The sequence below is a fragment of the Fomitopsis serialis genome (genome assembly GCF_022376445.1).
Source record: "Fomitopsis serialis strain Sig1Antser10 chromosome Unknown B0H18scaffold_5, whole genome shotgun sequence".
Lineage (NCBI taxonomy): Eukaryota > Fungi > Basidiomycota > Agaricomycetes > Polyporales > Fomitopsidaceae > Fomitopsis > Fomitopsis serialis.
In genome coordinates this window covers 650,334-675,843 of record NW_025954965.1, presented here as the reverse complement: position 1 = coordinate 675,843, position 25,510 = coordinate 650,334, and the positions used below count along the sequence as shown (strand labels likewise).

The window sequence follows — 25,510 nt, the reverse complement described above, 5'->3', positions numbered from 1 at the left end:
AGCTCACGAACTTGATGTTGTCCATGAGTAGATCACAACATATCCCTTGGATTGGCATGCTCAAGGACTTAAACGGGGGCATGCATTTGACTAGCTCCTCAACAGAACGACGCGATCAACAGCACTCTGGTTCGACGCCCAGCTCTGGCTATGCAGTTGTGTGTGTGTCTTCTTGTCTCGCACTTCCTAGGCTACTGAGCATAATTTCATCGCCGCTCATCGCGAAGGCGCACACAGTCAGTAACGTGCAGTGCTGTGTCTTGCGTTCGCAGGTCGCCGAATATAAGTAGAGGCCTTGCCTCAAGGCACCCAGCATTACGCCTGTACATACCACCTCTCCAGAGCGAGTCAGGGTCTCTGGAAACCCTCGAACATGACCACGATACACGACGAACTGCAGGGAAACTACGTAGGAGTGACGTTGATAGGTATGTAGGTATGGGCTGGTCTCACAGGTTACGAGTTAACGAAGCATCGACGTGCAGGCTGTGTGCTTGTTGCGTTGTAAGTCTCGCTTAACTGTCTAAGGTACCCGCACTAGTCCTCATCCGGAGAGCCTCGAACAGTCTATACGGCATCACGGTCGCGCAGGCATCGCTACTTTGCGCCCGTAACGGAGCCGACAGCCTCATTCTGAGAACACTCGTACGTTGCACGATTTCAAAGCATGTCAGTGCACTAACATGTATTCAATCTAGATAATGTTTCTCTGGTGTGCCATACGCCCATTGCGACGCAGCGGTCGCATTCATGGAGGATGTGACATAGGTTTAACGACGGTGCACATTATGCGATAGCAATATGGTCGGCGTACCACTTGTTCGACTTGCAAGACATCATATACAACAGTGCATGGTGATATTCATTCCACATTGTCTTAATGCTCGCTCATAGGCGTGTGGATCAGGTGCTTCCGAGTAAGTAAAGTACATCGCATTTACCAACGGATGTTGCTGATATCCTGTTGAGGGCATCATCTTTGTGAGTGTAAGTGAAATAGTCTGTGCATTTACGACATTCCCACCCAATCTGAGCCTACAAAACCAGGGAATTACGCATCTAGGCATCAAGAGGCGAGCGGCCATCTTCGCCAGTTGCTATGTATTGTGCTAACATGAATACCCTAGCATCTATATATATCGGACGTGGATACGTGAGCAAACCCTCAGTGTCAGCTATTGATGTCTGACAGCAATCCTGTCGTAGTAAGCAAGAGCAAACTCGCCTTGGCTCTTCTAGTATGTGCGCCGAGCCTCAGTCACTCAGCGGCGCGCTAATGGCACCGCATAGATCGGGTCTGCTCTGACAACCTTTTGTACGATTTGCACCGTACCTGCTCTTTAAGCTGCCGCTAAAATGCTTCACGGTCGTAGCCATCTCAATGAGTAAGCCTTCCATATGCCAATATTTTCTCATGCTGGTATACTCGCTCACCACTTCCCAAGAGATATCATTTTCCTTGTGGGCATTGTCCATTCATTCGAAAGCGACATCTACTCATCTCCTGTTCGCCTAAGACGCCAGGAGAGCAATCTGGTACAGCTGCTAGCATCTCTATCGGTCAGTCGTATGGTCTTCGAGTCATTCACAGTTGACCAAACCATGTCAACTTGGCCTAGCATGAGATATACGCTTCCCTCGCGTCCCTCGCGTTCTCTGACGCGGTCGTCTCTGTGTCCATATGCTGGTCATTGGCACATTGCCGTACAGTATCGCCTAGGTTCGTCGTCCTTGTATCCTGTATGGGGCTGCAACTTACGTTACCGTCTGCCAGAACTGAACACATCATCAGCGTACTCATGCTGTATGCCATAGAATGCGGGCTTCTGATGAGGTCAGACAACCTACGAATTCAACATTGGTCGAGCACTTCCTGATAGCCACGGGCCGCTTCATACAGCGTGTCGTCCATCGCTTGCCTTGTCACTGTACGCAACTTATCTGCTCCTTGTTCTGCCGCGAAGTCTGACACCGTCGGGGACAGTATGCCACGCTCATGCCAGACAACGCGACGTTCCTCGCAATCTTCTTTGTCATACCCAAATGTGAGCCTCATCCTTCTCCGCGCAGAATCAGCCCGAAGTCTGGTCACTCATCGGTGCCACGTTGGATGACCGACGTTCTAGTGGGCATCAATTCGCTCTTTGCTACGCTGAACGCAAGATATGCACTGAGGGAGTCCGCGAACAGCCTTGTTGGCTTAGGGGACTCCGTCGTGCTAGCCAGGCTCCAGCGAAGGCGATTCCGGGATCGACTCGCTCACAGCAAGGTATACGTACTTACCGCCACTCGATACATCCGTTGAGACTGAGTAACTGACACGTTTACTAGAATGCTCCCATCATCAGTAACGTCGGGAGCGAAGTGCAGATACGGAGTGACTATCGCACTGGACAGCAGCAAGACACTATCTCCGCAAGTTCCTGCTGAGATCCGCAAATGGGTACGACGTTCGGGACGCAGCCCTGAGCACGCAGCGGCAAAAATCGTCGCGTCGGTCAGCACTTGCACACAGGGCCGTTATTTTCTTCTGATACCTCTGTAGTATATAAAGTATCGCTTACGATAATCATGGACAAAGATACGGACTAGGTACCCTTACACGCGCGATCCATAATGCCATCGAGCGTTGATCGAGCGTCATGTTCATGTCAAAGAGGATGCATCGGATACGTCTTGCGATGCACGATGACTATGCCATCAGCCGAGGCCAACCTGCTGTTCATTGTTCCATGTTGTCATACTCATGCTTTTCGTTTCCGCCTTGTGAAGGGAGAATCACCACGATCCGAAGCAGACTCACGAACGGCAGCGGACGACAGGCAAGAAGCACAATCAAGATGGCGATGACCGTAAGGTAACATAGAGCATACCGCGTCAACGTCCTCAGAAACAATCTTTCTCGGCCTCTGCCTCCGCTTCTGGATCTTCCTCTATACGCTCGTTGACAATGTTCGTGGCCTCCGCTGCGGCTTTGGCTACTTTCTTTCGCTTGGCCGATTCTTTGAGCTTCTCCCACCGCTCGCGGAAGCGCACGATCATGGCTTTCTATAGGGCAGGCGCCATGATGGTGAGCAGCGAATGTCAAGAAAAATCGCGCGCACGGACCTGTTTCTCATTCTCGGCTTTCAGCGTGCGGACCTCTTCTTCGAGCTCCCGGACTCTTCGCACTAGCTGTGCCTCCCGATCACGACCAGGGTTGCCTGGGTTGAGCGCTGCGACGGGTGGTGGCACCGGCGGTACGTTGATGTTGAGGGAGGCGAGGTCGATGCCTGGTTGACTCGGCCTTGGGGTGGGTGCGACGACCGACGATATCATAGCGCGATGTGCCTTGTTACTTTTCAGTCTGTTACTAACACCAAACTGGTTTCGCAACGGCATACCTCCTTTCTGGCTAAGAGGATACTATCGCGTAGTTGTTGATCTTGCTCTTGCCGCATCTTCAGCATCCCCTCTGCAGATGCCAGTCGTTTCCGCAATTCTTCGACGTCGGTGTGGAGCGTCTCGTTCTCCCTCTTCATGTTATCAGCGGGCGTGTCGGACTTTGATGGGATGAGGCAGAAAGAGTCGGCCATGTCGTCTTCTGGCGATATCATTGACATCCCGGTAGCCGCTCAATGCACGAATAAAGACGTACCATCATCCGCACGAAACTCATCATCCCAATCATCGCGGGCAGCGTCTGGCGACGATTGTGGTGGTCTTGGAGGGAACGTACTCGGACCCGCACGGCCATTCTCGGAGTCTGACGTAGTTGCTGAAGAGTCGTGGCGAGTGAGCATCCTAGATCGCGCTGCCTTCACGAGCCCTATTCCGCGCGAGATGCGCTTTGAGATGGCGTCTTCGAGGTCGGTATCACTACTGGAGCTCGTATCTCGTCGACGCGTGCTTTCTGCTGGGGGTGGAGGTGCAAGCGGTGCCGTGGCGAAGGCCACGGGCTGTGATAGGTAGTCCAGCATGCCCTCCGTGATTTTCCAAAACTGATTGAAAGGATCGCCTGAATCGCTCTGTACGTAGGACGTGTCAGTGGTACGATCGCAACGGCGAGACCAACAATTGAGCCATTACTCTGCGATGCTACAGCATCGTTTTTCTGACGATTGGGTCGACAGCGTGGTATGGTGGCATTCATCACACCCAGTTCCAAGGTGACATATATGAGAGTGCAGAATATCACCACACCACCATGCTCTTCAAACCTTGCGTGCGTGGAGCCTGCGGTCTGAGCAAGTGGCAAACACGAGTTACGAGTCAAGTCAGTTGGCACTCAACCAACGACCTTGTCACACTACCTAGAAAAGGCTACTCAGGTAAGCATGACAAGGTATCGATGCTCGTTCGCCACACAGGCGGCGACGAGCATAATGGTCTCGATAGCTTACGGATACCTGATGCTGCAAGATGACACTCACCCGTTGACCTAGGAGCATAAAAGACTCGTCCACTGTCTGCTGCGAGTCGGACATTCGGTTCTGCGCATGGGGTGGTGGAGAGGGAGCGGTGGGCAACGTCACTGGACGCGCAGCGTTAGACGAAGAGGGCGCGGCGCCCGCAGGTTTCTGAGGAAGACTAGGATCTTTGTTCTCTTCGCGCAATTTCGCTATGCGCCTCTGCAGTTCTTTTCCGGCTTTTGAGTGGTCGTTGCAGAGCATCCTCAACGTTCGCTTCGTCTATGGCCGAGCAGACGGTGCATGAGCGTCATGGCGGCGACGTACGTACGATTCCTCGATATCCTCACGTTCTCGTCTGTCGCGGCCTCCACACAAGCCTGATACGCCTCTGCTGCCTTGTAATGCTCCTCCGCCGCGGGAATAAGGAGGCCTTGTGCAACATAATCGTCCGCGTTCGCAGCGTGTTGATGTGCCTTGGGAACTTCAGAATGTGGCCGATACAGCACTGCCATATACATACCGTATTCAACGGCGAGCTGATCGAGGCCATGGCAGTAGGTTCGACAGTGAATATGATGGTCCGCAAGGTATGTATGGATTGCAGCAGCTGTGTGCGAGAGGATACTCAGGTCGCCCAGAGTGCAACTGGATTGGGCCTCCTCGCGTAAAGGAACCAAGGACGTAAATACTGTACGTGTAATGTGGCTGAGTTACCGTAAGTGGCAAACTGGGCGCGTCTACTGCGAGGTCACGCGTACCGACTTCGGCTCTTCTGTGCTTCGCTGCGCCCCACCGTCAGTGCACTTGAGCACAGTGCGAACAAGGAAATCCGTCCAAAATCCTACCGAGCGGTCGAGACAACGCAGCAAATCCGACGGGGCTGCGGCTCGGATGCATCCGGCTGCGAACGGAAGGCGGGACTGCCATTTCTGTCGCATCCGCCCTCCGAAACGGCTGGAGGCGCCCATGGTCAAGCGAGCACCCGACTGTTAGCATCATGATCAACTATGTTCCGGCGTAGACAGTCAGATGAGAGGGTCACGGTCATCCGAACCGTCCCCGGATATGGATCTGTTGGATGTTCCGACTGGTACAGCGGTTCAGATTCGGACGGCTCTGCTGAAAGGTATATATAAGCGCACCTTGCTGTAACGGCATCATCTCTGTCCACAAGCACACCCGACGACTCGACGACTCTGAACAATCACGCCGATAACGATCATGTTCGACTTTATGCGCAGGAAGAAAGACATGCAGTCCGAGGTGAGTTTGATGCCGTATGGTTATGTTAGCTTGCTCAGGCATAAGTACCTCAGATGGATGCGCCACCAGCGAAGTCCAAGGACAAACAGAGGCTACGCCGCGCCTCCCTCATGTCACCCGTAAGACCACGAGCGTCCAAGGTGCGTTGTCCGCTTTAGAAGCGTTGTCGCAAGCCTCATGTACCTATAGAAACGCGACCGTCCAATGAGCGGCTCTTTCATTCCAGGCAATGTGCGTATTTCTTGAACTCCCTACCTGGATGAAGGCAGACTGTGCATCCAGGTGCCTTCCCAAGAGAGTATCACCGTTCGGCCGCCATGCCCGCGAGCAGATAGTTCGTCGCGCTCAGCGAGCTCATTTGACTTCCGCAACCCATTCCTCGATGACGGAGAGCCATCAATATCGGGTAGTCAGCTGGATCTGACGCAGCCCGTGGGTAGCTCGAGCTCCGAGCTCCCCACCACACACATCCGCCAAGTGGTGAGGGGTTCGCCAACAATAGTACACCCACCGAGCGAATTCGCGGAGGTGTTTTACCCTGTCGAGATGGGAGCCCCGAAAATGGTGGACCCATTTGCGGACGAAGTTCCTTCCATTCGATGCCACAGTGAACCTGGCGAAGACGAAGTTTTAGAAGAGGGTGCAATGATAAAGGTGAGTTAAGATCAATACCAACGCGAGCTTGCGATTGACCGCAATACCGCAGAAGGCGTCTACGAGACGCAGACGGCGAAGCAGTGCTACCGCAGTCTGTCGCAAACCCGCGGATTACTTGCATGTCAACATTCCTGTCACGATGTTCAGCCCACCAATAGGCGTAGCACGTCAGGAGATATGGGCAAGAGTGTAACGTTCTACTTACGATTTGGATGCATACTAGCATGGGACACTGGATAGTGGACGTCGGACCTTAGGATGGATACTGTAAATTATTGCACAAAAGTAGTGTAGGATATGATATGCTGTATGTTCAAACGTTCATGCAACGCGCAAGCACCGCTCTAAGTCAGTGAGTGAGTGAGAGCGCCACCCTGTGTTCAAAGGATTATATGACAGCGACAGGAATGTCTGGAAAATGTGGCAGGAGTACACAACACTATGGTTACTGTTCGTCAATAGTTTATGCAAGGCCTGATATGGTAGCTATAAACTGCCACTTTTGAGTGCGTAAGTCAATCGCGTCCATTGGCGCTCACAAGCTCTTCGAGCCTCAGCCACCTTTCATTCTGCACTCTACACCGACGCCGACGCCATGTTCCAACGCGATCCTCGTGCAGGTGTTTTCTTGGGTGGTGACAGGATCTCCGGACAAGATGTACGCGATCAGAATGGTAAGTATTCACAAAGTCATGGCGATCTGTAGCTCACGCGTGCGTGTCCTCAGTCCTGGCTGCACAGACGATCGCAAACGTCGTCAAAAGCTCATTAGGTCCTATGGGGCTGGACAAAATGCTGGTGGACAACATCGGAGTACGTGACGCGTCCTCATATTATTCTTTCATCTCATATCGCTTCAGGAAGTCACGATATCCAACGACGGCGCGACCATCCTGTCCCTCCTCGCGGTCGAGCACCCCGCAGGCAGAGTATTCGTCGATCTTGCACAAAAACAAGACAAGGAAGTCGGCGATGGAACGACATCTGTGGTACTCATCGCTGCCGAGTTGCTTCGCCGAGCAAATGAGCTTGTGAAGCAGAAGATCCATCCTACTACGATTATCACTGGGTACAGGCTCGCGTGCCGAGAGGCGGTCAAGTTCATGCAAGATCAGATGAGCGTGAAGGTAGACGCGCTGGCTAGGGAGGCACTCATCAACGCAGCAAAGACTAGCATGTCGAGTAAGATCATTGGAGGGTGAGTCCCGACGATCTTTAATCTTGAGTGTACTTACCAGTGGGCAGAGACGACGACCTCTTTGCACCTATGGCTGTCGATGCTATGCTGGCTGTAAAGACTATCAACAGCCGCGGCGACATCAAGTACCCTGTGAAGGCGGTGAATGTTCTGAAAGCCCACGGTCGCAGTGCTCGTGAATCCATATACGTCAAGGGCTATGCTCTGAATTGTACCGTCGCGAGTCAGGGTAGGTACCTGTCCCTTCGATGCATTTCATACTCTGACGTGCTTTGACCAGCCATGAAGACGCGCATAACCAACGCCAAGATTGCGTGCCTTGACATCAACTTGCAGAAAGCTCGCATGCAACTGGGTGTGCAGATCCTTGTCGATGATCCGAACCAGCTTGAGGACATCCGGAAGAGGTACGGCTACTGCTGCCGTCCTCATGACCTTGTCTGATCGTCCTCTAGAGAGTCCGAGATTACATTGGAGCGTGTCCGCAAAATTCTCGCAGCAGGAGCAAATGTCGTCCTGACTACAAAAGGTATCGACGATATGTGCCTTAAGGAGTTCGTCGAGGCAGGCGCCATAGCAGTCCGCCGGTGTAGAAAGGAGGACTTGCGCCGGATAGCGAAGGCGACGGGCGGCACCCTCGTCTCGAGTCTTGCGAATCTCGAGGGCGAGGAGTCGTTCGAACCGAGCTACCTCGGAACTGCCGAGGAAGTTGTTCAGGAGCGTATCTCGGACGATGAGCTCATTCTAGTCAAGGGCACCAAGGTGGTCAGCTCATCTTCCATCATCCTCCGGGGCGCGAACGACTATATGCTGGATGAGATGGAAAGGGCCCTTCATGACGTTCTGTCTATTCTAAAGCAGACGCTCGAGAGTGGTGCCGTGGTTCCCGGAGGAGGCGCCGTCGAGACCGCACTCTCGATCTATCTCGAGAACTTTGCGACAACTTTGGTCAGTAATCCGGTTTCGTTATGCGTGCCAGATAAGCTCACGTTTCTTAGGGTTCCCGAGAACAACTGGCGATTGCCGAGTTCGCTAGCGCGTTGTTGGTCATTCCGAAGACATTGGCTGTGAACGCAGCGAAGGACTCAACGGACCTCGTCGCCAAACTGCGCGCATATCATAATGCGGCACTTAATGCTCCGGCCGGAGACCCGAAAAAGGCACTTCTGCGCTATGGCCTTGACCTGTTGAACGGCGAGGTCCGCGACAACGTCACTGCCGGCATTTTGGAACCAACGATCAGCAAGGTCAAGAGTCTAAAGTCGGCCTTTGAGGCTGCAGTGTCGCTTCTTCGTATTGACGATGCCATTCAATGCGTAGCTGGTGAGTAGCCTCTGCAACATTCTCGTGCATTGGGCTTGGATATTCATTCCGCTGTGTAGAATCGAAGGGCGAACCAGACCCTCACGGCCATTAGAGGGCGGGTATGTCAGGGGAGAAACAACAGGATCGCCGTGACTTTTACAATGACAATGTATAATGTTACTATAGTCAACGATGAACAGCATCTCATGTGTATGAACCTAACTCGTGTGCCACTGCCCGATGGTGCGCCGTTATATTCCGCTTTCAGAATCAGACCGCTGTGGCTATCAAGGAGTCACGGTCACGATGTAACGCGGGCGTCGCGTGGCACGATCAATCACATCACGTGACCACGTCGCGGTTGGTTTGGGACACGCCGCTTGTGTCCCAACAAACAAGCCGCGGTGTGGCCACCATCGCCTTCATCCCGACGTCCATCTCTGGCTTTGACCTTATGCTCTAGGAAATTTAAATGCCGCACGAAACGCCCTCCGTGCATCTATGCCAACGCTTCACTTCGCTCATATGGGCCTGCCTCGACGCCGATCTTCACCAGTCTGCATTATTCTATGCTGAGCGGTATTATGTCCTCGACACCACAAATCATGATGCTCGTCACCTTTACTCAACTGCACTTCTTTGCTCTGGGCAAGCACATTCTGCGTTATACTTTGTCAGCACGGGGGGCGCGGCAGAGTCTCGATGCACTGGCTGCCTCGAGATCAAGTCGAGGTGTTGTGCAGCGCTAGGACGTCATAGGCAGGCTCGAGAGGCATTGGACGCGAGTATGCGCGACGCGTCGTACACTCCAAGCCGTACGTCCCTTTACTCCTCCACCAGCGCATGTCCTCACACGTCGTCACGTTTGTGGCCACAGTTTCAATGGGTCCGAGGATAACAAAGCCATTCCCAGAAGAGTCCGTTCTGCACTGTCGCGCAGGGATGATGTCGGCGAAGGGAAACCTCACCGAGAGCGCTGTGCTCAGCTTCAGGCAGGCTCTCGCTCTGAATCCGATGCTATGGGACGCGTTCGACGGTCTATGTTCACTGGGTAAGCGATCTTTATTTATACAACGTACCTCGGACATCCGTCATGTAATTTGTTGTAGGCATGGTCCCCGAAATAGATGAGCTGTTCCCGCCGCGACCTACGCCCGTCAAGCAGACGCAGCCGGAAGAAGCGAGGCCTGTCCCAGTTGCCACAGGTGCCGGATTTTTCACGCCTGACGCTGGCAACGGCGGTAACCTCTTTCGCGCCTGGAAGCCCGACGCAGGCCAACTGCCACCATTCCAGATGGGACAGGTCGGTCCTCGCGATTCAATGTAGGCGGATGTGTATTGTTCGTCTGAGATGGCATTAATGACGAATCTCGGTGGATCTCAGAGCCACCGCCGACTCCTCTTTCTACCCCGACGCGTCCTTCATCCAGCCAATGCGAGCAAGTAAGTCGCAGCCGGCGGCGTTGGCGGCTCATCCACCAGCTGTGCGTCCCCTTTCTTCAGCCGATGAGGCGGGCCCGGTGACCAAGAAGCTCCGCTCTTCTGTGCGGCAGCGCACGGCTCCTCCCTCTTCAAACGCGGCGGACTTGAACATGAATTTGAAGCCTTCCAAGTCTGCTGGCGCACTGCTCCCAAGAGTGGACGATCGCTCGAAAAGCTCAAAGGCACGCGCACGCCCGGCCCTGACGAATGCTAACACCTTCTCATCATCCGGTCCTGCTCAGACTGCGGCGACGTCCAGATTACATGCCGCTGGTGCCGCTATTGGGAAGCACTCGCGCGAGCAGCAGCCAGCCGCCGGCCCCGGGACAAGACGAAGTACGCGTCTGAACAGCGGCACAAGTAGTAAGCCCCTGGCTACCAAGGTTGGCACAATGTATGGCGTGTAACTTGTCTGTGTTCATCGTTGTCGTTCTTTGTTTGTGCAGCACGCGACCGTACGTGACCGCCGGCGAGCTCAGACGAGAGCACGGTCAAACACGGTGGACTCGGATATGGAGGAAGACCCCCTCCAGGAGGTGGGGAGGCTTCTTCACCTTCGCCCCCACCTGCCCCTCAGTCTCCACATTCGAACGCCTCACCTGGTCCAAGCAGCTGGACGGCTGCACAAGAACGTACCGCACAAGAAGCATACGAGCTCGAGCTTGCCGATTACCACATTTACGAGCTGATGCGACTATTCGCTCGTGCAACTAGGGCAATGGCCCTGTACGATTGCCGAAATTGCCTCGAAGAACTCGAGAAGTTGCCCACTACGCACCAAAGGTCCGCATGGGTGATGGCCATGGTCGGCAAAGCTCACTATGAACTCGGGGAGTATGCTGCCGTACGTGTCTGTCAGTTGTTCTGTTCAGGGACCGGGCTCATGTCTGAGAATATTCGACCGACAGGCGGAACGCGCCTTCGAGGCCGTGCGCAACCTTGAGCCTTATCGCGTGTGGGATATGGAAGTGTACTCGACACTTCTATGGCATCTGCAGCGGAACGTCAAGCTGGCTTTTCTTGCGCAGGAACTGGTCGCGACGGATCCGCGAGCGCCACAGGCTTGGATCGCAGTGGGCAACTGCTTCTCCCTGCAGAGGGAGCGCGTGCAAGCACTAACTTGCTTCCGACGCGCGGCACAACTTGATCCCAACTGCGCATACGCGTACACGCTCAGTGGCCACGAGTCGATCGACGAAGACCTGGATAGGGCCATCAACTTCTTCCAGTCCGCTTTACGTGCTGATCCACGACACTACAATGCATGGTGCGTTGATAACCATGTTTCATATGTGTCGGACTCTCCACAGCTCTTTCGGCGTTTCTCTGACTCGGACGCTTATCTTTACGACACTGCAGGTATGGCCTGGGTACCTGCTATATGCGGATGAGCAAGATTCGACTCGCCGACTACCACTATCGGAAGGCGGCGCAAGTACACCCCAGAACGCCGTGCTGCTGGGGTGCGTGGGCATGGTGAGTGGGATCACGCGAGCGAATGACGGTAGGAAGCTTGAAGCTTATTGCCTTTTGTGACGCCGTACTCAGGTCACCGAGCGGGCCGGCGATCGGGACAAGGCGCTGGACCTGTTCAACGAGGCAGTTCGAATCTCACCGGACAACGCGCTCGTGCGTTATCGTCGGGCGAAGATTCTGATCCTATTGAGGAGATACACGGTCAGTGCTACTTGACTTTCTGGGAAGTGTGGGAGCGCAGTGACTGATGTGGTGTCCACGTTGCGGTGCACGACTTGCCTTACGCGACGGACAGGCGGCAGCAGAAGACCTCGAGTTCTTGCGGGACACGTCGCCGGAAGAGTCGAACGTGATCTTCCAGCTGGCGAAGGTGTACCGGTTGCAGGGAGACAGCGTGAAGTCGGCGCAGATGCTGGCGGTGGCGCGCGACGTGTCGCCGAAGAGCGTGAACAAGATTCGGAAGCTGTTGGAGACGGTCAAGGATTCGGACGTGATGGACGAGGGATGAGGCTGCCATTGCGCGTCGGACGGTGTACATAGCGGAGTGGTGTTCGTCATTAATTCTCGCGCATGTTGTTGTACTAGGAATGCGGCGGATGGTGTGATTGCTGCGACGCTGGCGATGAGGCGTGGCTGGTGCGGGCTCGCGTGCTCTGGTGAGGCGCAGGCAGGCAGCAACCGCCACTGGCGGGGCTGCTGCGACTGGCTGGCTGGCCGCGGGACCTCCCTGGCGCGGACCCGGGAGACGCCGCGAGGCCCGAGCGAGCGGAGGCGCCGGGGACTGGATTGGGGGCTTGAGTCACCGTGCGGTCACGGATCGTTATAAGGCGTCGGGGGAGGTGACTCCTCGCCAGCGACTGCCTCCCATCAGCCACCATGTTCGCCTAAACACAACGCTCCGTCCGCGCGTTCGTCCCCCGCAACCCTCTTCTTTCGTGATTCGCCCCGACTACCCACCTCCAGTCTGGCGAGCCAACGGAACAAGCATGGTTAACACGTCCGTCCATAAATCCAAGAACGGCACCATCCTGTTCGAGCCCTTCATCGTCTACCGTATACACCGGTAACACCGCCCAAGTCTCCTCCACCCCTGGCCTCGTACGTGTATGTCTCTCTGCCGTGCCTCGTGTGACCCCTCGCTCACCGCAACCACCGTAGAACGCTGTCCCCTATCCCTCTCGTGTCGCTCAACCGACTCCCGACACCGCATATATGCTGACCTGCCCGCGTTTTGCGATGGCTTCTCAGTCGCCCGTTTCGTCTCCGTCTCCGTCTTTGTTCAGCATGGCCCGCACCAAGCTGCAGTCCGTCGTCGGCACCGGCGTGAGGGACAGCTGCAGCTTGCACCGCTGGGTACTGCTCAAAAACTCTATCGTTCTCTCTCATCCTTCGGACGCCGCTGCAGCTGCACCGGACAGCGACGATGATGTACCATATACGCACACACAAGGTGATGCGCCAGACGCACGCGCCGAAGACGAAGAGGTCGCCTTCATGTTTCCCGACCCCGACGCGCGAGCGCACCCCGTGGCTGGCTCCAGCAGCGACTCGGAGAATGAGTGGCTCGAATCGCTTCTAGAGACTCTTGGTGGTGAAGACGACGACTTGGATGCGGACGACGGCGACGGAGGTGTCTCGGTGTCGGTGCTGCCTGCCGACGACGACGACGAACTGCTAAGTCCCCTGTACTCGCCCATGTCCTCCTCAGACGATCTCGCCGACCAGTCCAGCTTTTACATTAACCCCCATGCCATTCCTATTCCGTATCCTATCCCCTATCCGCCCCTCCAGCCGCCGCTCGTGCAGAGGTGGCTCGAGTGCCACGATCCCCTTCCCTACTATGATGCCGACGACGTGGACGACCTGCCGGTGCCCGACGCTATAGAGGACACCTCGGACGACGAGTCGGATGCTCCGGCGACGCCCTTCGACCACTCGACGTCATCGCTGGTCGACCCGGCCTCTGTTCCCCTCCCACCTGACCGGCGGCAGCGCTCTGATTTCTCCCATCCCCAAGTGTATATTGACACGGACGATTCGTACTTTTACCCGTTCGAGCTCGATCCCCTCCCCCTCACCACGACGACGCCGTTTCCGTCGATACTGCCCGTGTCTACCGGCCCTCGCTTATCCAGGAATGCTAGTAGCTCCTGTACATATTGCTCGCCTCGCCTAGCTTGCCTGCCCCCTCCCCTCCCCCGTTACAGTGATTGCGCTGTCCCGTGACTGACCCTGTCTACCGTATCTGCCATGCATGCCACTGGCCGTGCATCATGTCTATAATTCGTTGTTCGCTTTGTGGAATCTAGGGTGTTTGATCTCGGCCGTCGCAGACGTTGCATCACTCCATTCCCGGGAGATCGCCGATTCGCCTGGACCAGCACGGCCACGGCTGCTGCGATTGGCTGGTGGGAGGCGCCATTCTAGAGCCCCGCCGCTATAGGTTAAGTGCTCCCCGCGCAATCTCCACGCTCATTGTGGATGACGGCACCCCGCTCACGTCACACATGGCGTTGAACACTACGTTCATTTGCGAACCCTGCCCACGGAGGCACCTCCTGCTCTATTGCTGTCCCTGCCTCTCTCCACGTACGCTTATCAGGCCGGCCACACGTAGGAGTACTTGCTACACTTGGCCTTATGAAACATCGCTCAGACTGATCCACCGCCCGCTACGCCACATCCATGTTCATCAGAACCGCCTCTGGAAGTGTCTGTCGGAGGTGGTAGCTCCCAGAAATCTTCGCCTGCGTCTCCGACCCGTGCATATTGGACTGCTGTGTTGTTAAACGCCGTCGGATACGCCGCGCACGCCGGGAGGTTGCGGGACACGAGATATGGCGCTGCCCACCCATCGTATCAGCGCAATGCACTTGGCCCAGACGCGCAGGGCGCGGACAGTGGCCCTATCTACTCACCGAGACGCCAGACGCAAGGGTGCTCGACGGACATCTTCCGCGCCGGGACGCTGTGCACGCCCGATATAGTATCGTCAGCCATGCACACTCCTCTCCGGGATCGCGGAGCAGATGCAGGAGAATCGCCCGCAGGCACCCCTGGGCACACGAGCGGGCCCCAGCCTATCATCTGGATCTGAACTCACCTTTCGGCATAGTCGCTTAGGCGGTTCGAGATAAGGACGAGGTTGGAGAGGCCCGCTCCCGCGTCCGCGTCCGCTGCCGCATGCGGGCCCGCGCCTGACCAGTTTTCACGTAACAGGTTCTCGTACAGCTGCAGGTCGCAATGCGGCATGAACGCGACGGTGGGGGCCGCCGCGCGGAAGCGGCCACGCTGCACGGGAGGAGGTCAGCGGGGGCCATGCAGAGCCGGCGAGCGGCGGGGACGTGCCCTGTCCTCCGTGAGCGGGGCCACGCCCAGCGCGGCCAGCAGCGCGACGTCCTCGGCCGCGAAGACGGGGTCGTACACGGATACATTCGCGCGGTCCTGACGTGTGAACGGGCGTGGGTGGCATGCTCGGAAGGCGAACGCGGGAAGAAGACGCTTACGATGCGTATGTCGTCGCATATGGCAAGGAGGAAGGCCAGCTGGGCGCGCGCGTCACGCGACGCGGACGGGCTGCCCAGGCCAAGGCAGAGTACGCTTGGGCACCGGAAGCCCAGTGCGTCCAACGACTCGCGGAGGATTTCTGCGGACGGCACGCGGTCAGCGACGCGCTCGGGGAGACGAGCACCACGGACGTCTACACTCTCTCGTCCACTCGGTGGCGGCCAGTTCGTCCGTTGTCTGCTGGAGCAGCGCCGACGGGGAGGGGCCGTCCCTCGCAGGCCTGTTGTTGCGCTTCTTCCGAGGACGCGCAGGCGTGAAGGCTTCCGAATACGCGAATGACGGCACATCCTGCGAGGCCATGATGACGGAGGAGCCCAAATGAAGTTCGTGCAGCGAGGAGGTCAGCAGGCAGCCGAGCGCACAAAGTCAAAATGCTGTCGGAGATAGCCACCAATTTGCCGGCGCGACCAGTAAGTAGACCGTCCGCAAATGGCAGGTCCAACGGCCTCGGAATAAAACACGCACAAACAACCGCTTTCGGCTGCGCGTCTGCTGCATCAGCCAGTAGTCCACAACGGGGCCCTCAGAATAACTGCCATCTTGTTCTGGCCGAGTCTCCAACAAACGTCCGGTCAGCGGTGGGATCCTTGGAGCGCCCGCACCCTGCAACGCCTCCGCCGAATCAAGACGAGGCGGACATTGAACTCGAACGAGATAGCGCAGCATCCAGAGCAGTCGAGCTTCTCGTCTGCGCACTCCTGTCCTAACCCCACAAAGCGACCGAGGATCGTCCAGTCAGCCGTGCTGAGGGCCTCGGACGCTGTCTTTGATGTCCCATCCGTGGGGGGCGCCGATGCAGCTCGGATTCACACCAGGCGGAGTCCGACAGCTAGCGTACTTGGGTCGTTCATTTGCTCTCGCCCGCCAGGTGGGAGGACATGAGACATCTGCGATAACTTACCGTCCGAGCCAAGTCCAAGCAGTACAGGCTTCTGTCGCGCCTCCGGATTGGTTCGCAGCGGACGACGTTCTGGGGTTCCCCCGCGGTCGAGCCGCAGAAATCGCAGAGGAAGACACACACCGCCTGATATCGATGGTCTGGACGGTGGGCAAGTCGAGCCATTGTTCACAGCCCTGACAAACCTGGAAAGGCCGGTCGGGTCCTGTGCTCGGTTCCGTGTGGTCGTCTTCTTGTTGCAATGTGTGGACCGTGGACGAGCACTGAATGAGATCAGAGCCTCCCATATCCGGTTGTCTTCGGTGGAAGTGAGCTGTACATGCGAATCATCTTTTGCGGACGCACGGACCTTGGCCTCTACGACGCCACACGTGGTGGCAGCTGCCATCTATAGGCGGTATAATTGTCTTGATTGACAGCCGACTATGCACGTACAAGGTTACTGTGCCTCTCAGGCGGCGTAATCGGCAGCGGGTACTCTCCCAGGAGACGCACGACGGACCAAGCGTGCTTTTCATATGAGGATCGAGAACTAGCACTCAATTCACCGATAGCTTCAGCTTCGGCTGCAATGCAGATTCAATGCAGACCACATACCTAATACCGATCTACACGCGCCCCCCGCGTGACATACGGAGCTTTGGGTGGACCGTATACAAGGCACACGCATTGGCGTCACCGGCCGTCGTTCAATTATGACGAGCACAGTGATCGGTACGCAGCCAGCACGAGGGCCACGCCCATCCCCACGGGGCGAATGATAAGCTATCACGAACTTCATTCAGCGCACACCGCGCAGGTTATCTGGCATACAATTGTGAGTACATTCGTCATCCCCCCTTCCCCAGGCCGCAGGCTTCCTCACAACGTCTGCACCGCCCAAAAGTCGTCGCCGATGTACGTCACCGTCTCGACCCCGATGCCCTTGTTCACCGCCTTCATCTCCTCCGTGCCCAGCTTCGTGATACCGATGCCCACCGCGTGCTCCTTGCCCTCCGCGTGTATCGCGACGGGCGTGCCCGTGGGCAGCGCGGCGTCTGCGGGCGGGAGGTAGCCGCCCTTCGAGGTCATGCCCGGGCACATCATGTGCGCGCCCGCGAGCAGGAAGCGGATCGCCCCGCGGTCGACTCCCACCGTCGGCAGGATGAACGGGTCTGGGGGCACGGGGCACGGAACACGGTCAGCGGCGGTGAGCACGCGCCACGAGCGAGCACGTACATTTGTGCAGCAGGCGCAGCGTGGGGAAGAATGGCTCGTCGAAGTGCTGGAAGAAGAGCGGCTCGCCGTGCAGCGTGAAGAGCGAGATGTGGTCTCTGCTGTCGCCGGTCGGCGGGCGGCGGACGCGATCAGTGAGAATCGCGGCGTGGGGGTGGGTCGCACTGACCATTTGACGAGTGTCAGCGGCTCTTTCTTGGGCCAGATTTGTTCCAGCAGCTCCGGCTCGATCTTCCACTGGGAAAGGAGCCCGGAGCGTATGGATCGCTGGACGGATGACTTCAAACTCGTCTGTCCAGAAACATCGCTCGATGGACTGAATCTATACCAAGCCCGTTAGCGTAGCTCGTCCGTGACCAGACCCACATGTCCAGCGTACTTTTTGAACATGTTGATGCTATATCGTGCCCCACTACGTCTGTAGAGGCCTTGTGAGCCGACGAGATTGATGTCGGATCGAGGTGTAAGCTAAGATGGGGGCCGTAGCCTTGCAGTGGCGAACGAGTCGTAGATATGACAGATCCCCGACTCCGACCGGAGGGAGAGAGGAGGGCTTTGTCGACCATAAGTCGTTCGCAGCCGGCGATGCCGCTCCCTCCGTGGGAAACACGTGACTCATAATTTCCATAAGCGGTATCGCAGCAATGCTCGAGTGTCTTACGAGGCAGCTCGAGGCGGTTGGATCCTTCCGTGCTTCTGGCTGCATCTGGACGCCTGGATCTTTGACCATCGAATAAGTCCTCCCAAAGGTAGGAGGGCCTCTATTATGTTGAGAGCCCTCGCATGTACTGTAGTATGTATTACAGTAAGTAAGTTCGCCGTGTGGCTCAGACTCGTGGAAGCCCGAGACGCCCGGGCGGCGAAGCCGCCGCGGGCGTGAGGGCTTCCAATTGAGTCTCCATACCATTCCGATGGTACTTACAATTATTTAAATACACACATAATATACTATGGTGCCGCTGTGGCAGGCTGAGTATAATAGCTGTGTACCATGCAGGAGTCGGGGATCGGCGCTTGCGCCGCTACGATGAATATGAGAGTTCAGTCGATCGCAGATTGTCGCGAGCACGTGCCACAATGTCGACGCGTCGTCCTACGCGTCAGTCCAGACTCCAGTCCCTGCCGCAGACTCCGGAGGGGCATACACATGCGCAGACGATACATTATCCTCGATCGTATTCCTGTCGTAAGCTACTTGTACATGTGGGACATATATGCGGTAACAGCGAGATGACGATAGCGCGATTATACACTGCTGCTGCGAGACAAAGTTACAATGAGGTAGGGGCGACGGGGACGGCGACAGGGGACAGGGACGGGGGTGGGGTGGTGGAGGCATGGGGAAGGCAGAATACAGTACGTTTCAGCAGCAGTGGAACCAAATCATGACACCAAGTCGACGGAGTCTATCATACAGCGGCGCGTATTCGGAGCAGTCCTTCAGATATCCTCATCCTTGTCTTCTAGCTGCGAAGGCTTCAGCATGCCCGGGATGCGCATTGCCGCCATGCGCTCGTCTTCGGCCTTTTGTTGCGCCTCGGCCTCCTTTTCTTCCAGGAATAGCTCCGCGTTGTCCCCAGAGAACTCCTTGAGCTGAATAAGGAAGTCCCGCAGCGCCAGCTTGAAGCGATTGATATCGCTGTGGTACTCCGCCAGGTGAAGCACGAAGTTCTGAATCTGGCCCCTGATTTGCAGAAGGATCAGTATCTGGGACAATGCTGAGATGACAAGTGCTCACAATTGCACGTGCGGGAACGCAGTTTTCAGCAAGTTGGCGGTGTACTCCTTCAAGAACCTCGAGTTGCCCATTGACGGATCCGGCACCGACGCGGGGTCGAAGAGCGGTACTGTGATCGCATTTGTCTCAGCCAGCTGGAACATGCGAGCAAGCAACAAAGACTGGAGCTTGAAGCCGCTCTTGTGGTCGGTGTCGGTGAGCACAAAGAAGATATCTTGCATGATACTGAGGAAATATTGCTGGAAAAAGGCGTTTGACACCTGTGGGTCAGCACCCGCAAAGTTGTTGACGACCTCGAGACACACTATGGAATGGTGAGCATTCGCCACCGGAACAACGCGGTCACACGTACAGTTCAACCCGGTCTCTGCAATATCTCGCATCGTGTGCTTTATCGCCCAGATGATGCTGTCCATGAACAGCTTGAACTGTTGCGGAGGCACAGTGAGCAAGGCTAGGCATAAGAGTGAGTCTCGTAACTAGCGGGATAGCTGTGACGCCCACCTGGGAAGCAGTTGAGGTTAATCGCCCGTAGCAGCTTGAAGAAGCCAGCACGATGCTCCGGGAACTCGGCGAAGTCTTGGTTGATCATGTTGAGCGTCGGCTCAAACACGGCCTCCAAAATTGCGGGTACTTGGGGCGTGAGCAGTGGCTACCAAGCAGTCCGTTAGCAAGAGTACACATAACTCGGAGACGTAGCCACATACCCCGAGGCGTCCGATGATAGTCGCCATGACATTCAAGACCTCCGCATCGCGAGCTGCAGGCACATTCCGGTTGTAGTCGCCGAGGATAGCATCGAGTAGAGGAGGCATGAAGTTCATGTTCACGGCCTCGAGATCCTCGGCCTTCTTGATGAACGTCTCCATGAGCTTCAAGATCTCCTTCTTGATGGTCCGCAAGTGCCGAACTTTCGGCGTCTTCGTAGCAATCAAGCCTAGTAGCCACAAAATGGATCAGTAGCTCCATCGTTCAAAGGGCACGTTTGCTAACCTTCGCGCGCCACGCTTTCGCTAATGATACCACTGACGGCCTTGTACAAGCCCAACATGTCGAGGAATACACGGCCGATCTGCGGCAGGTAGAAGCTGCCAATCGATGTACATGCCGCGACGTTGGTCTTGAGTACGTTCGAGAGAATCTTGATGTTATCGTCGCTCGACAGTACGTCCATGTTCTGTGCTGCCTGCTGCATCAAAGAATCCCACTGGACGAAAGGAGCATCAGGCGTCGCATCGTAGAACCAGCACCGCAGTGACGTACAGCGTTGTTCGGTAGCTCCATCAGCTTGGCGATCAGCTTTTCTTGCTGCGGCTTGTTCGGCGTCGCCGAGATCATATACCCCACAGCTTCATAGAATGTGTGGACCTACAATAGCAAACAAACATCAGCTATAGTCGGCGCCCCGAGTAAACGAGCGCCAGTACGAACCTGCTGAGGGGCGAGATCGACTGTGATTCGGTGTAATGACCGCAGGATCTCATCGACAAACGGCTCTGACTCTCCCGACTGTTGCATGACGAAGTGCCGCCTGCACTTCTGTGCGATCTTGATGAACGTATCGCACGCCATGTCTTGCACACCTGGACGCACGTTAGAGCCATGTTCATACAGGAACTAACTGCCGTCAAGCGGCGCAAGGGTTGGGTTTTGCGGCGAAGTCTTCGAAGTTGATACATACCTTCGTGTGTCTCATGCATGAACTCGAAGAGCTTATTGACGACAGTCTTCAAGAACTTCCAGTGTGCTTTGAGGAAGCGAGGGTATTGTCCGACGATATACATGATATCTGACGCGACAACAGCCTTGTTGTCCTTTCCCCGCTTGATCTCACAGAGACCTAGCAAGTCCTTGATAACTGTGACAAGGAAGCGCTTCTCCGTCTCCTCGTCTACAAGAGTGGACGGTCAGTATTGCGCACTTGAACGGACAAGCCCGCGAACGTACTCATAGCACCGGAGATCGAGCCAATGGCCCAGCAGAGCGTGTTGAGGTTCTGCCATGACCACTCTGAGCCGTCCACTTGTTTGGCAAGCTTTTCTGTCAGGATGTTCTCCGTGTCGTTTACGTCGAGATGCGTCAGGTAGACGAGCAGTTCGCGCATGGACTTGTAGAGGACAATGGTGTCGCTCTCCTTCATGAACTCACGGACTATCTCGCCTTCCTCGTTTTCGACGATGAGCACCTGTGCGAGTGCGAGTATTCAGTATGAACGAACGCTCGGTCGCAAGTCAATGACTGCATACCTCTTCAGGCTTGACCATCTTCTCAATCACGACTAAGCGCAAGTTCGAAAGTACATCGCTGTAGATGTTCTTTCGGAGAGAAATCCCGTTGAGCATGCTTTGGCTCGACCCAAGGCTGAGGCCCATGAGCAAGCCACTCTCGCCGATGGGAAGCGCCTGAATCTCCTCGTACAGCTCGGAAACCAGCTTGAGCCAATATTCCAAACAGATCTTAAAGATCTCCCGTTCGTCAACCTGCGAGATCTTCACCATATAGAGATGCGCGTTCAACAACACGTCGCGATTCGCCTCCGTTTCTACGGCGCGCAGGTGATTTTGCAGGAAGTTCGACAAGAACAAGGCGAGGTTGAGAACCAACTCCTGTCCGGCGTCACCTGCGGCCGAGTATGCTGCAGCGATGTTCGTGCTGGGAGGGATCATTCGGTTCACAGACGTCATGACCATAGCGAACAAGATGACGAATTTGGGGTCGTATTCGGGGCCGACATTGAGAGCCGCGATTTCGGCGAGGCACTTGAGCGTGATATTGCGGAACTCGGGGGCCTCGAGGAACTGCAGGCGATAGACAGCGTGTTAGACTCGTAGAACGCGTCGCGACGCGTTTTGGCTTACCCTGTTGAGCAGAAGGTCGATGATAGTTGTCTCGAATATGTAGCCAAGAGGAATCCAATTCAGAAATCTCAGCAGCGTCTCCAGAGTGACCTTGATCAAGGACGTCTTCTGAGCCTCCTCCAAAATCTCGGAGCATAGTTTGAAGATTTCCGAGAACTCGCCACACATTTGGTTCTTCAAGTGCTTCACTTTTGCTTGTGTCATTTGCTCGGCGGAGAAGTCGAAGATCTCTTCCGACAAGAGCTTTAGGATGATCATGTTGTTCTCGCAAAGTGAGAGGTTCGTTTTTGAAGATTCGACGAGCTCTGTGATGAATGATGGCCAGTTGTGTGGCCACTCCTGTTTGAGGACCTACGCGATACATCAGTTTCACCCCTGGACCGCTGCATTCAATGCGAAGTACCTGAACTAGTGCCAGGTTCAGCTTATTCAGATACGTCTTCTCCCTCCGCATCGTCGCCTCATCGGACGCCACCTTGACATTGATGCCGACCACGAAATTTCGTATACCTGAAAATTGTATGAAGTATGACCAGCAGACAGGACGTACAAGAACTCACCTTGCCGTTGGCCATCCGGAAGGGACTTCCACCTTGTCGTGATCAACTTCTCCAAGATCTGTAGTCCGATGTACTGGGAGAGATAGAGTGCATCAGCACGGTTATATGACGTGTATCGCGGACTACACGTACTTTTGTCTGAGGGAAGGATGACCGCTCGAGGATGTCAGGGACTCTCGTCCATGCGTCCGGGTTCTCCTGGAACTGCGTCAAGACTTGCTGGGCCAGTTGTTGCTGCATGCAGGGAGCACAAGTTCAGCGGTGCACACAGTCCGAGGAACGATATCGCACGCACTTCCTGTCCTGACCCTGAGTAGAACGCGATGACCACATTGTCCATGACCGAGACATCGAACTCCCGCGAGAAGTCCAAGATGCTCTGCGCGATCTTGAGTGACTGCGTACACGCGGAAGACGAGGGACTCACCTCCATGGTGGCGAAGCTATCGGTGAACGCGTCCGTCCGTCGTCGCTGTGGTGGTCGATGGCAAAGCAAACCGGGCTTAGTTAGAGCGTGCGGTGGCTGGGCAGAGGGTCACCGCGTGAGCAAGATCCGATGTCTGATCTCCGAAAACACGCTTTTAGACTCCGACGGCAGACGCGTCGCCGCACTTACAGGCTAAAGTCCGGGATTGTCGGGAGCCTCACGCGATTATGACGCGGTCTGCGAAGGAGCTCGGACTCCCATACACGACATTTCCAACTGCTGTGACGATATAAGTTAGCTGTGCAGGCCTGTAACTCCTCTCTCGCATCTTTGTTTCTGACCACCATGTCCATCCCAGAAATCCAGCAGGCGTGGCGCGTCGCCGCGAAGGGGGTACCCTCCAAGGTGCTGCGCTATGACAAGAACGTCCCAGTCCCCAAGAAACTCGCCACAGGCGAAGTGTTGGTCAAGGTGCAGGCGGCAGCCCTCAACCCAGTGTATGACAGTTGACGTTTCCCGTGGTTGTAGCGTTGATGTTGATGTTCCCTTAGAGGCTACAAGCTCATGGGCAGGTTGCCGGATATCCTCGCCAAGAAGCCGTACATCCCTGAACACGACCTCGCCGGTATAGTAGTCGATGCCAACGGGACTGATCTCAGGGAGGGAGATCAGGTGTATGGGTGGAACCCCGTTTGTGAGTCGAGTGCATGTGCCATGCTGTCCATATTCGATTGTCTTTGACTTCCCTTAGCGATCCCGTTGAAGCCGGATCTTGGTGTTTTGGCACAGTATACGCGCGTACCGGCAGATCAACTCGTTTCTCTGCCCGCCAATATTACGCCCGTACAAGCATCGGGGATCACGCTTACGGCCATGACCGCTTACCAGGCTCTCGTTGACGTCGGCGGCCTCCAACCAGAGCAGAGCGTGTTTATCAACGGCGGTAGCACCGCTGTTGGTTCATTTGCTATCCAGATCGCTAAGGCAGTCGGCTGCAAAGTCACTGCCAGTGCGTCTGCGAAGAATGAGGAGTACGTGCGGTCTCTCGGTGCAGACGAGGTAAGCCTGCTGCTGCACTGTGAGGTTGCGCGTTGACAGATGACGACATCCAACCAGTTCATCGACTATACCAAGGCACCACTGCACGAGGCTCTGGCCGCTAATCCTCCCACTCCGAAGTTCCACGTTTTTCTCGAGGCAGTCGGTCTCATGGACCCCTCACTCTATACACATAGCGAGGCATACCTCGCCCCCGGCGGCACATTCATCTCTGTAGGGCCTCAGCCGAAAGGATTCGACGTTGTCGGGGTTCTCAAACTCGCGTGGAAGGCTTTCCTTCAACCACGCTTTCTGGGTGGCACCAAGCGTTCTTTCAAGTAGGTCTTCGAGGCATACCATTTTCGAACGGCATTTCATAAGCGGCGCCAGGCTCGTAATGGCCCATCCAAACCGCGCAGACCAGGAGCAAATCGCAAAATACGTTGCTGAAGGTGTGCCTACCCTCTTGGTTTTCTTCAATACCTGCTGACGACGCCGTTATATATTATCAGGAAAAGTCAAACCTCTCGTGGATTCAGTCTTTGCCTTTGAAGATGCCTTGAAAGCTTATGAACGTCTGGCGACTAACCGGGCGACCGGCAAAGTGGTGATAAAGGTGGACCCCGAAGTTGCCGAGTGAGGATTTCACAGCGAGGGCACTCTAATTCACGCGTTTGTCTCATCTTGTAATATGGGTCACTGGGTGATGTTCCTTATAAGGCCTCTGTGTACTACTAGGCAACGTCCTCGTAGTTTGACTGTACACCTGGGGTCACTTAGCTTGTTCGATTTCTTGGTTCTCGCTAACTTAGTAGTATGTGTACGGTTACTCGAATGACTTTATTGCCTAGTGTTGTGGAAATCGAAGCGCTTGATGCAATCGGAATCCATCCGCGTCCGAGTTCCTGCTTCGCTCCAGCCACCGTATCACGTACGCGTACTCAATGTCATCTCAAGTCAGAAGGTCGCCTCCTTGCTAGAGGCATTATGGAATCACCAACCTCGTGTTTGCTGGCGACAGCTGTGACGGCGCCAAACCAACAATTAAGATACCACCGGCCTGTCTATGATATATGTCAAGTCCAGGAGGGAGGCGACGGCAAGCCGCCGCGACGCGTCACGGTCCTGTACATCCAGACTCGCGGGCTCGGCACAAGATCCCCAACTGTTGCAATCGGCATCACAGTGGCTGAGCTACATGACAAGTATGTACGCCCGGGCTGTACTTGCTAGCTTGAGCTGTCAAGATGGATTCGCAATCAAGGGTCCGCCGATCCATACATATAAGTTAGCAGCTGTGCAGGCATGTAATCCCGCTCTCGCATCTTTGTCTTAGTCTCCGTTGCCTGACCAAAAAGAGATACTCTCGGTTTATCTTTGTCTCTTATCACTATGACCATCCCAGAAACCCAGCAGGCGTGGCGTGTCGTCGCGAGG

The 25,510-nt window shown here is 55.6% G+C and overlaps 11 protein-coding genes across 11 annotated transcripts; 6 read left to right on the top strand and 5 right to left on the bottom strand.

The window, feature by feature from the left end:
• Window positions 1-130: 130 nt before the first annotated feature.
• On the top strand, window positions 131-2,714 carry B0H18DRAFT_491528 (uncharacterized protein). Its single transcript, XM_048038284.1, has 22 exons — window positions 131-158; window positions 228-428; window positions 486-504; window positions 567-645; window positions 699-712; window positions 769-855; window positions 908-917; window positions 970-987; window positions 1,048-1,073; window positions 1,128-1,153; window positions 1,207-1,238; window positions 1,291-1,315; window positions 1,374-1,385; window positions 1,446-1,461; window positions 1,518-1,560; window positions 1,620-1,720; window positions 1,775-1,834; window positions 1,901-1,928; window positions 1,985-2,045; window positions 2,127-2,269; window positions 2,332-2,497; window positions 2,546-2,714. Exons 2-21 carry the CDS (start codon window positions 374-376, stop codon window positions 2,428-2,430), a joined length of 954 nt encoding a protein of 317 aa, XP_047898737.1. The 5' UTR covers window positions 131-158; window positions 228-373; the 3' UTR covers window positions 2,431-2,497; window positions 2,546-2,714.
• A 172-nt stretch (window positions 2,715-2,886) lies between these two features.
• B0H18DRAFT_951400 (uncharacterized protein) lies at window positions 2,887-4,941 on the bottom strand (the record flags this gene model as incomplete). The annotated part of the gene is made up of 7 exons (XM_048042022.1): window positions 2,887-3,048; window positions 3,109-3,330; window positions 3,384-3,613; window positions 3,638-4,007; window positions 4,413-4,670; window positions 4,739-4,864; window positions 4,912-4,941. The coding sequence occupies 7 exons, from the start codon at window positions 4,939-4,941 to the stop codon at window positions 2,887-2,889; spliced, it is 1,398 nt and encodes a 465-aa protein (XP_047898736.1).
• A 589-nt stretch (window positions 4,942-5,530) lies between these two features.
• On the top strand, window positions 5,531-6,635 carry B0H18DRAFT_978767 (uncharacterized protein). Its single transcript, XM_048044348.1, has 5 exons — window positions 5,531-5,654; window positions 5,708-5,794; window positions 5,844-5,885; window positions 5,937-6,308; window positions 6,361-6,635. Exons 1-5 carry the CDS (start codon window positions 5,613-5,615, stop codon window positions 6,502-6,504), a joined length of 687 nt encoding a protein of 228 aa, XP_047898735.1. The 5' UTR covers window positions 5,531-5,612; the 3' UTR covers window positions 6,505-6,635.
• Window positions 6,636-6,849: 214 nt separating this feature from the next.
• Window positions 6,850-9,006, top strand: B0H18DRAFT_978761 (T-complex protein 1). Its single transcript, XM_048044347.1, has 8 exons — window positions 6,850-6,985; window positions 7,039-7,124; window positions 7,172-7,509; window positions 7,557-7,738; window positions 7,790-7,916; window positions 7,965-8,457; window positions 8,508-8,832; window positions 8,892-9,006. Exons 1-8 carry the CDS (start codon window positions 6,907-6,909, stop codon window positions 8,924-8,926), a joined length of 1,665 nt encoding a protein of 554 aa, XP_047898734.1. The 5' UTR covers window positions 6,850-6,906; the 3' UTR covers window positions 8,927-9,006.
• Window positions 9,007-9,183: 177 nt separating this feature from the next.
• On the top strand, window positions 9,184-12,566 carry B0H18DRAFT_978748 (protein prenylyltransferase). The gene is made up of 10 exons (XM_048044346.1): window positions 9,184-9,629; window positions 9,692-9,865; window positions 9,924-10,137; window positions 10,199-10,679; window positions 10,743-10,786; window positions 10,819-11,140; window positions 11,205-11,563; window positions 11,733-11,772; window positions 11,845-11,973; window positions 12,068-12,566. Exons 1-10 carry the CDS (start codon window positions 9,287-9,289, stop codon window positions 12,278-12,280), a joined length of 2,319 nt encoding a protein of 772 aa, XP_047898733.1. The 5' UTR covers window positions 9,184-9,286; the 3' UTR covers window positions 12,281-12,566.
• Window positions 12,567-13,406: 840 nt separating this feature from the next.
• On the top strand, window positions 13,407-14,130 carry B0H18DRAFT_978744 (uncharacterized protein; the record flags this gene model as incomplete). Its single annotated transcript, XM_048044345.1, has 1 exon — window positions 13,407-14,130. A coding segment is annotated over exon 1 (449 nt), but the record flags the coding sequence as incomplete, so codon positions are not given.
• A 294-nt stretch (window positions 14,131-14,424) lies between these two features.
• Window positions 14,425-15,639, bottom strand: B0H18DRAFT_1114710 (SRR1-domain-containing protein; the record flags this gene model as incomplete). Its single annotated transcript, XM_048033157.1, has 6 exons — window positions 14,425-14,615; window positions 14,691-14,740; window positions 14,876-15,063; window positions 15,145-15,216; window positions 15,279-15,418; window positions 15,471-15,639. 6 exons carry the CDS (start codon window positions 15,637-15,639, stop codon window positions 14,425-14,427), a joined length of 810 nt encoding a protein of 269 aa, XP_047898731.1.
• Window positions 15,640-15,937: 298 nt separating this feature from the next.
• Window positions 15,938-17,162, bottom strand: B0H18DRAFT_491049 (uncharacterized protein). Its single transcript, XM_048038282.1, has 3 exons — window positions 16,835-17,162; window positions 16,587-16,775; window positions 15,938-16,534 (listed from the first exon to the last, which is right to left on the bottom strand). Exons 1-3 carry the CDS (start codon window positions 17,016-17,018, stop codon window positions 16,146-16,148), a joined length of 762 nt encoding a protein of 253 aa, XP_047898730.1. The 5' UTR covers window positions 17,019-17,162; the 3' UTR covers window positions 15,938-16,145.
• B0H18DRAFT_1114709 (uncharacterized protein) lies at window positions 17,099-17,842 on the bottom strand (the record flags this gene model as incomplete). Its single annotated transcript, XM_048033156.1, has 4 exons — window positions 17,099-17,391; window positions 17,456-17,553; window positions 17,622-17,774; window positions 17,832-17,842. 4 exons carry the CDS (start codon window positions 17,840-17,842, stop codon window positions 17,099-17,101), a joined length of 555 nt encoding a protein of 184 aa, XP_047898729.1.
• A 740-nt stretch (window positions 17,843-18,582) lies between these two features.
• Window positions 18,583-23,206, bottom strand: B0H18DRAFT_978724 (CRM1 C terminal-domain-containing protein). Its single transcript, XM_048044344.1, has 17 exons — window positions 23,036-23,206; window positions 22,904-22,987; window positions 22,741-22,842; window positions 22,609-22,681; window positions 22,452-22,558; window positions 22,049-22,399; window positions 21,437-21,988; window positions 21,138-21,375; window positions 20,872-21,081; window positions 20,622-20,773; window positions 20,454-20,558; window positions 20,184-20,397; window positions 19,898-20,127; window positions 19,695-19,842; window positions 19,543-19,644; window positions 19,191-19,494; window positions 18,583-19,136 (listed from the first exon to the last, which is right to left on the bottom strand). Exons 1-17 carry the CDS (start codon window positions 23,039-23,041, stop codon window positions 18,893-18,895), a joined length of 3,222 nt encoding a protein of 1,073 aa, XP_047898728.1. The 5' UTR covers window positions 23,042-23,206; the 3' UTR covers window positions 18,583-18,892.
• Window positions 23,207-23,380: 174 nt separating this feature from the next.
• Window positions 23,381-24,713, top strand: B0H18DRAFT_869684 (uncharacterized protein; the record flags this gene model as incomplete). Its single annotated transcript, XM_048040039.1, has 6 exons — window positions 23,381-23,532; window positions 23,587-23,729; window positions 23,787-24,094; window positions 24,152-24,411; window positions 24,464-24,525; window positions 24,586-24,713. The coding sequence occupies 6 exons, from the start codon at window positions 23,381-23,383 to the stop codon at window positions 24,711-24,713; spliced, it is 1,053 nt and encodes a 350-aa protein (XP_047898727.1).
• Window positions 24,714-25,510: the final 797 nt, after the last annotated feature.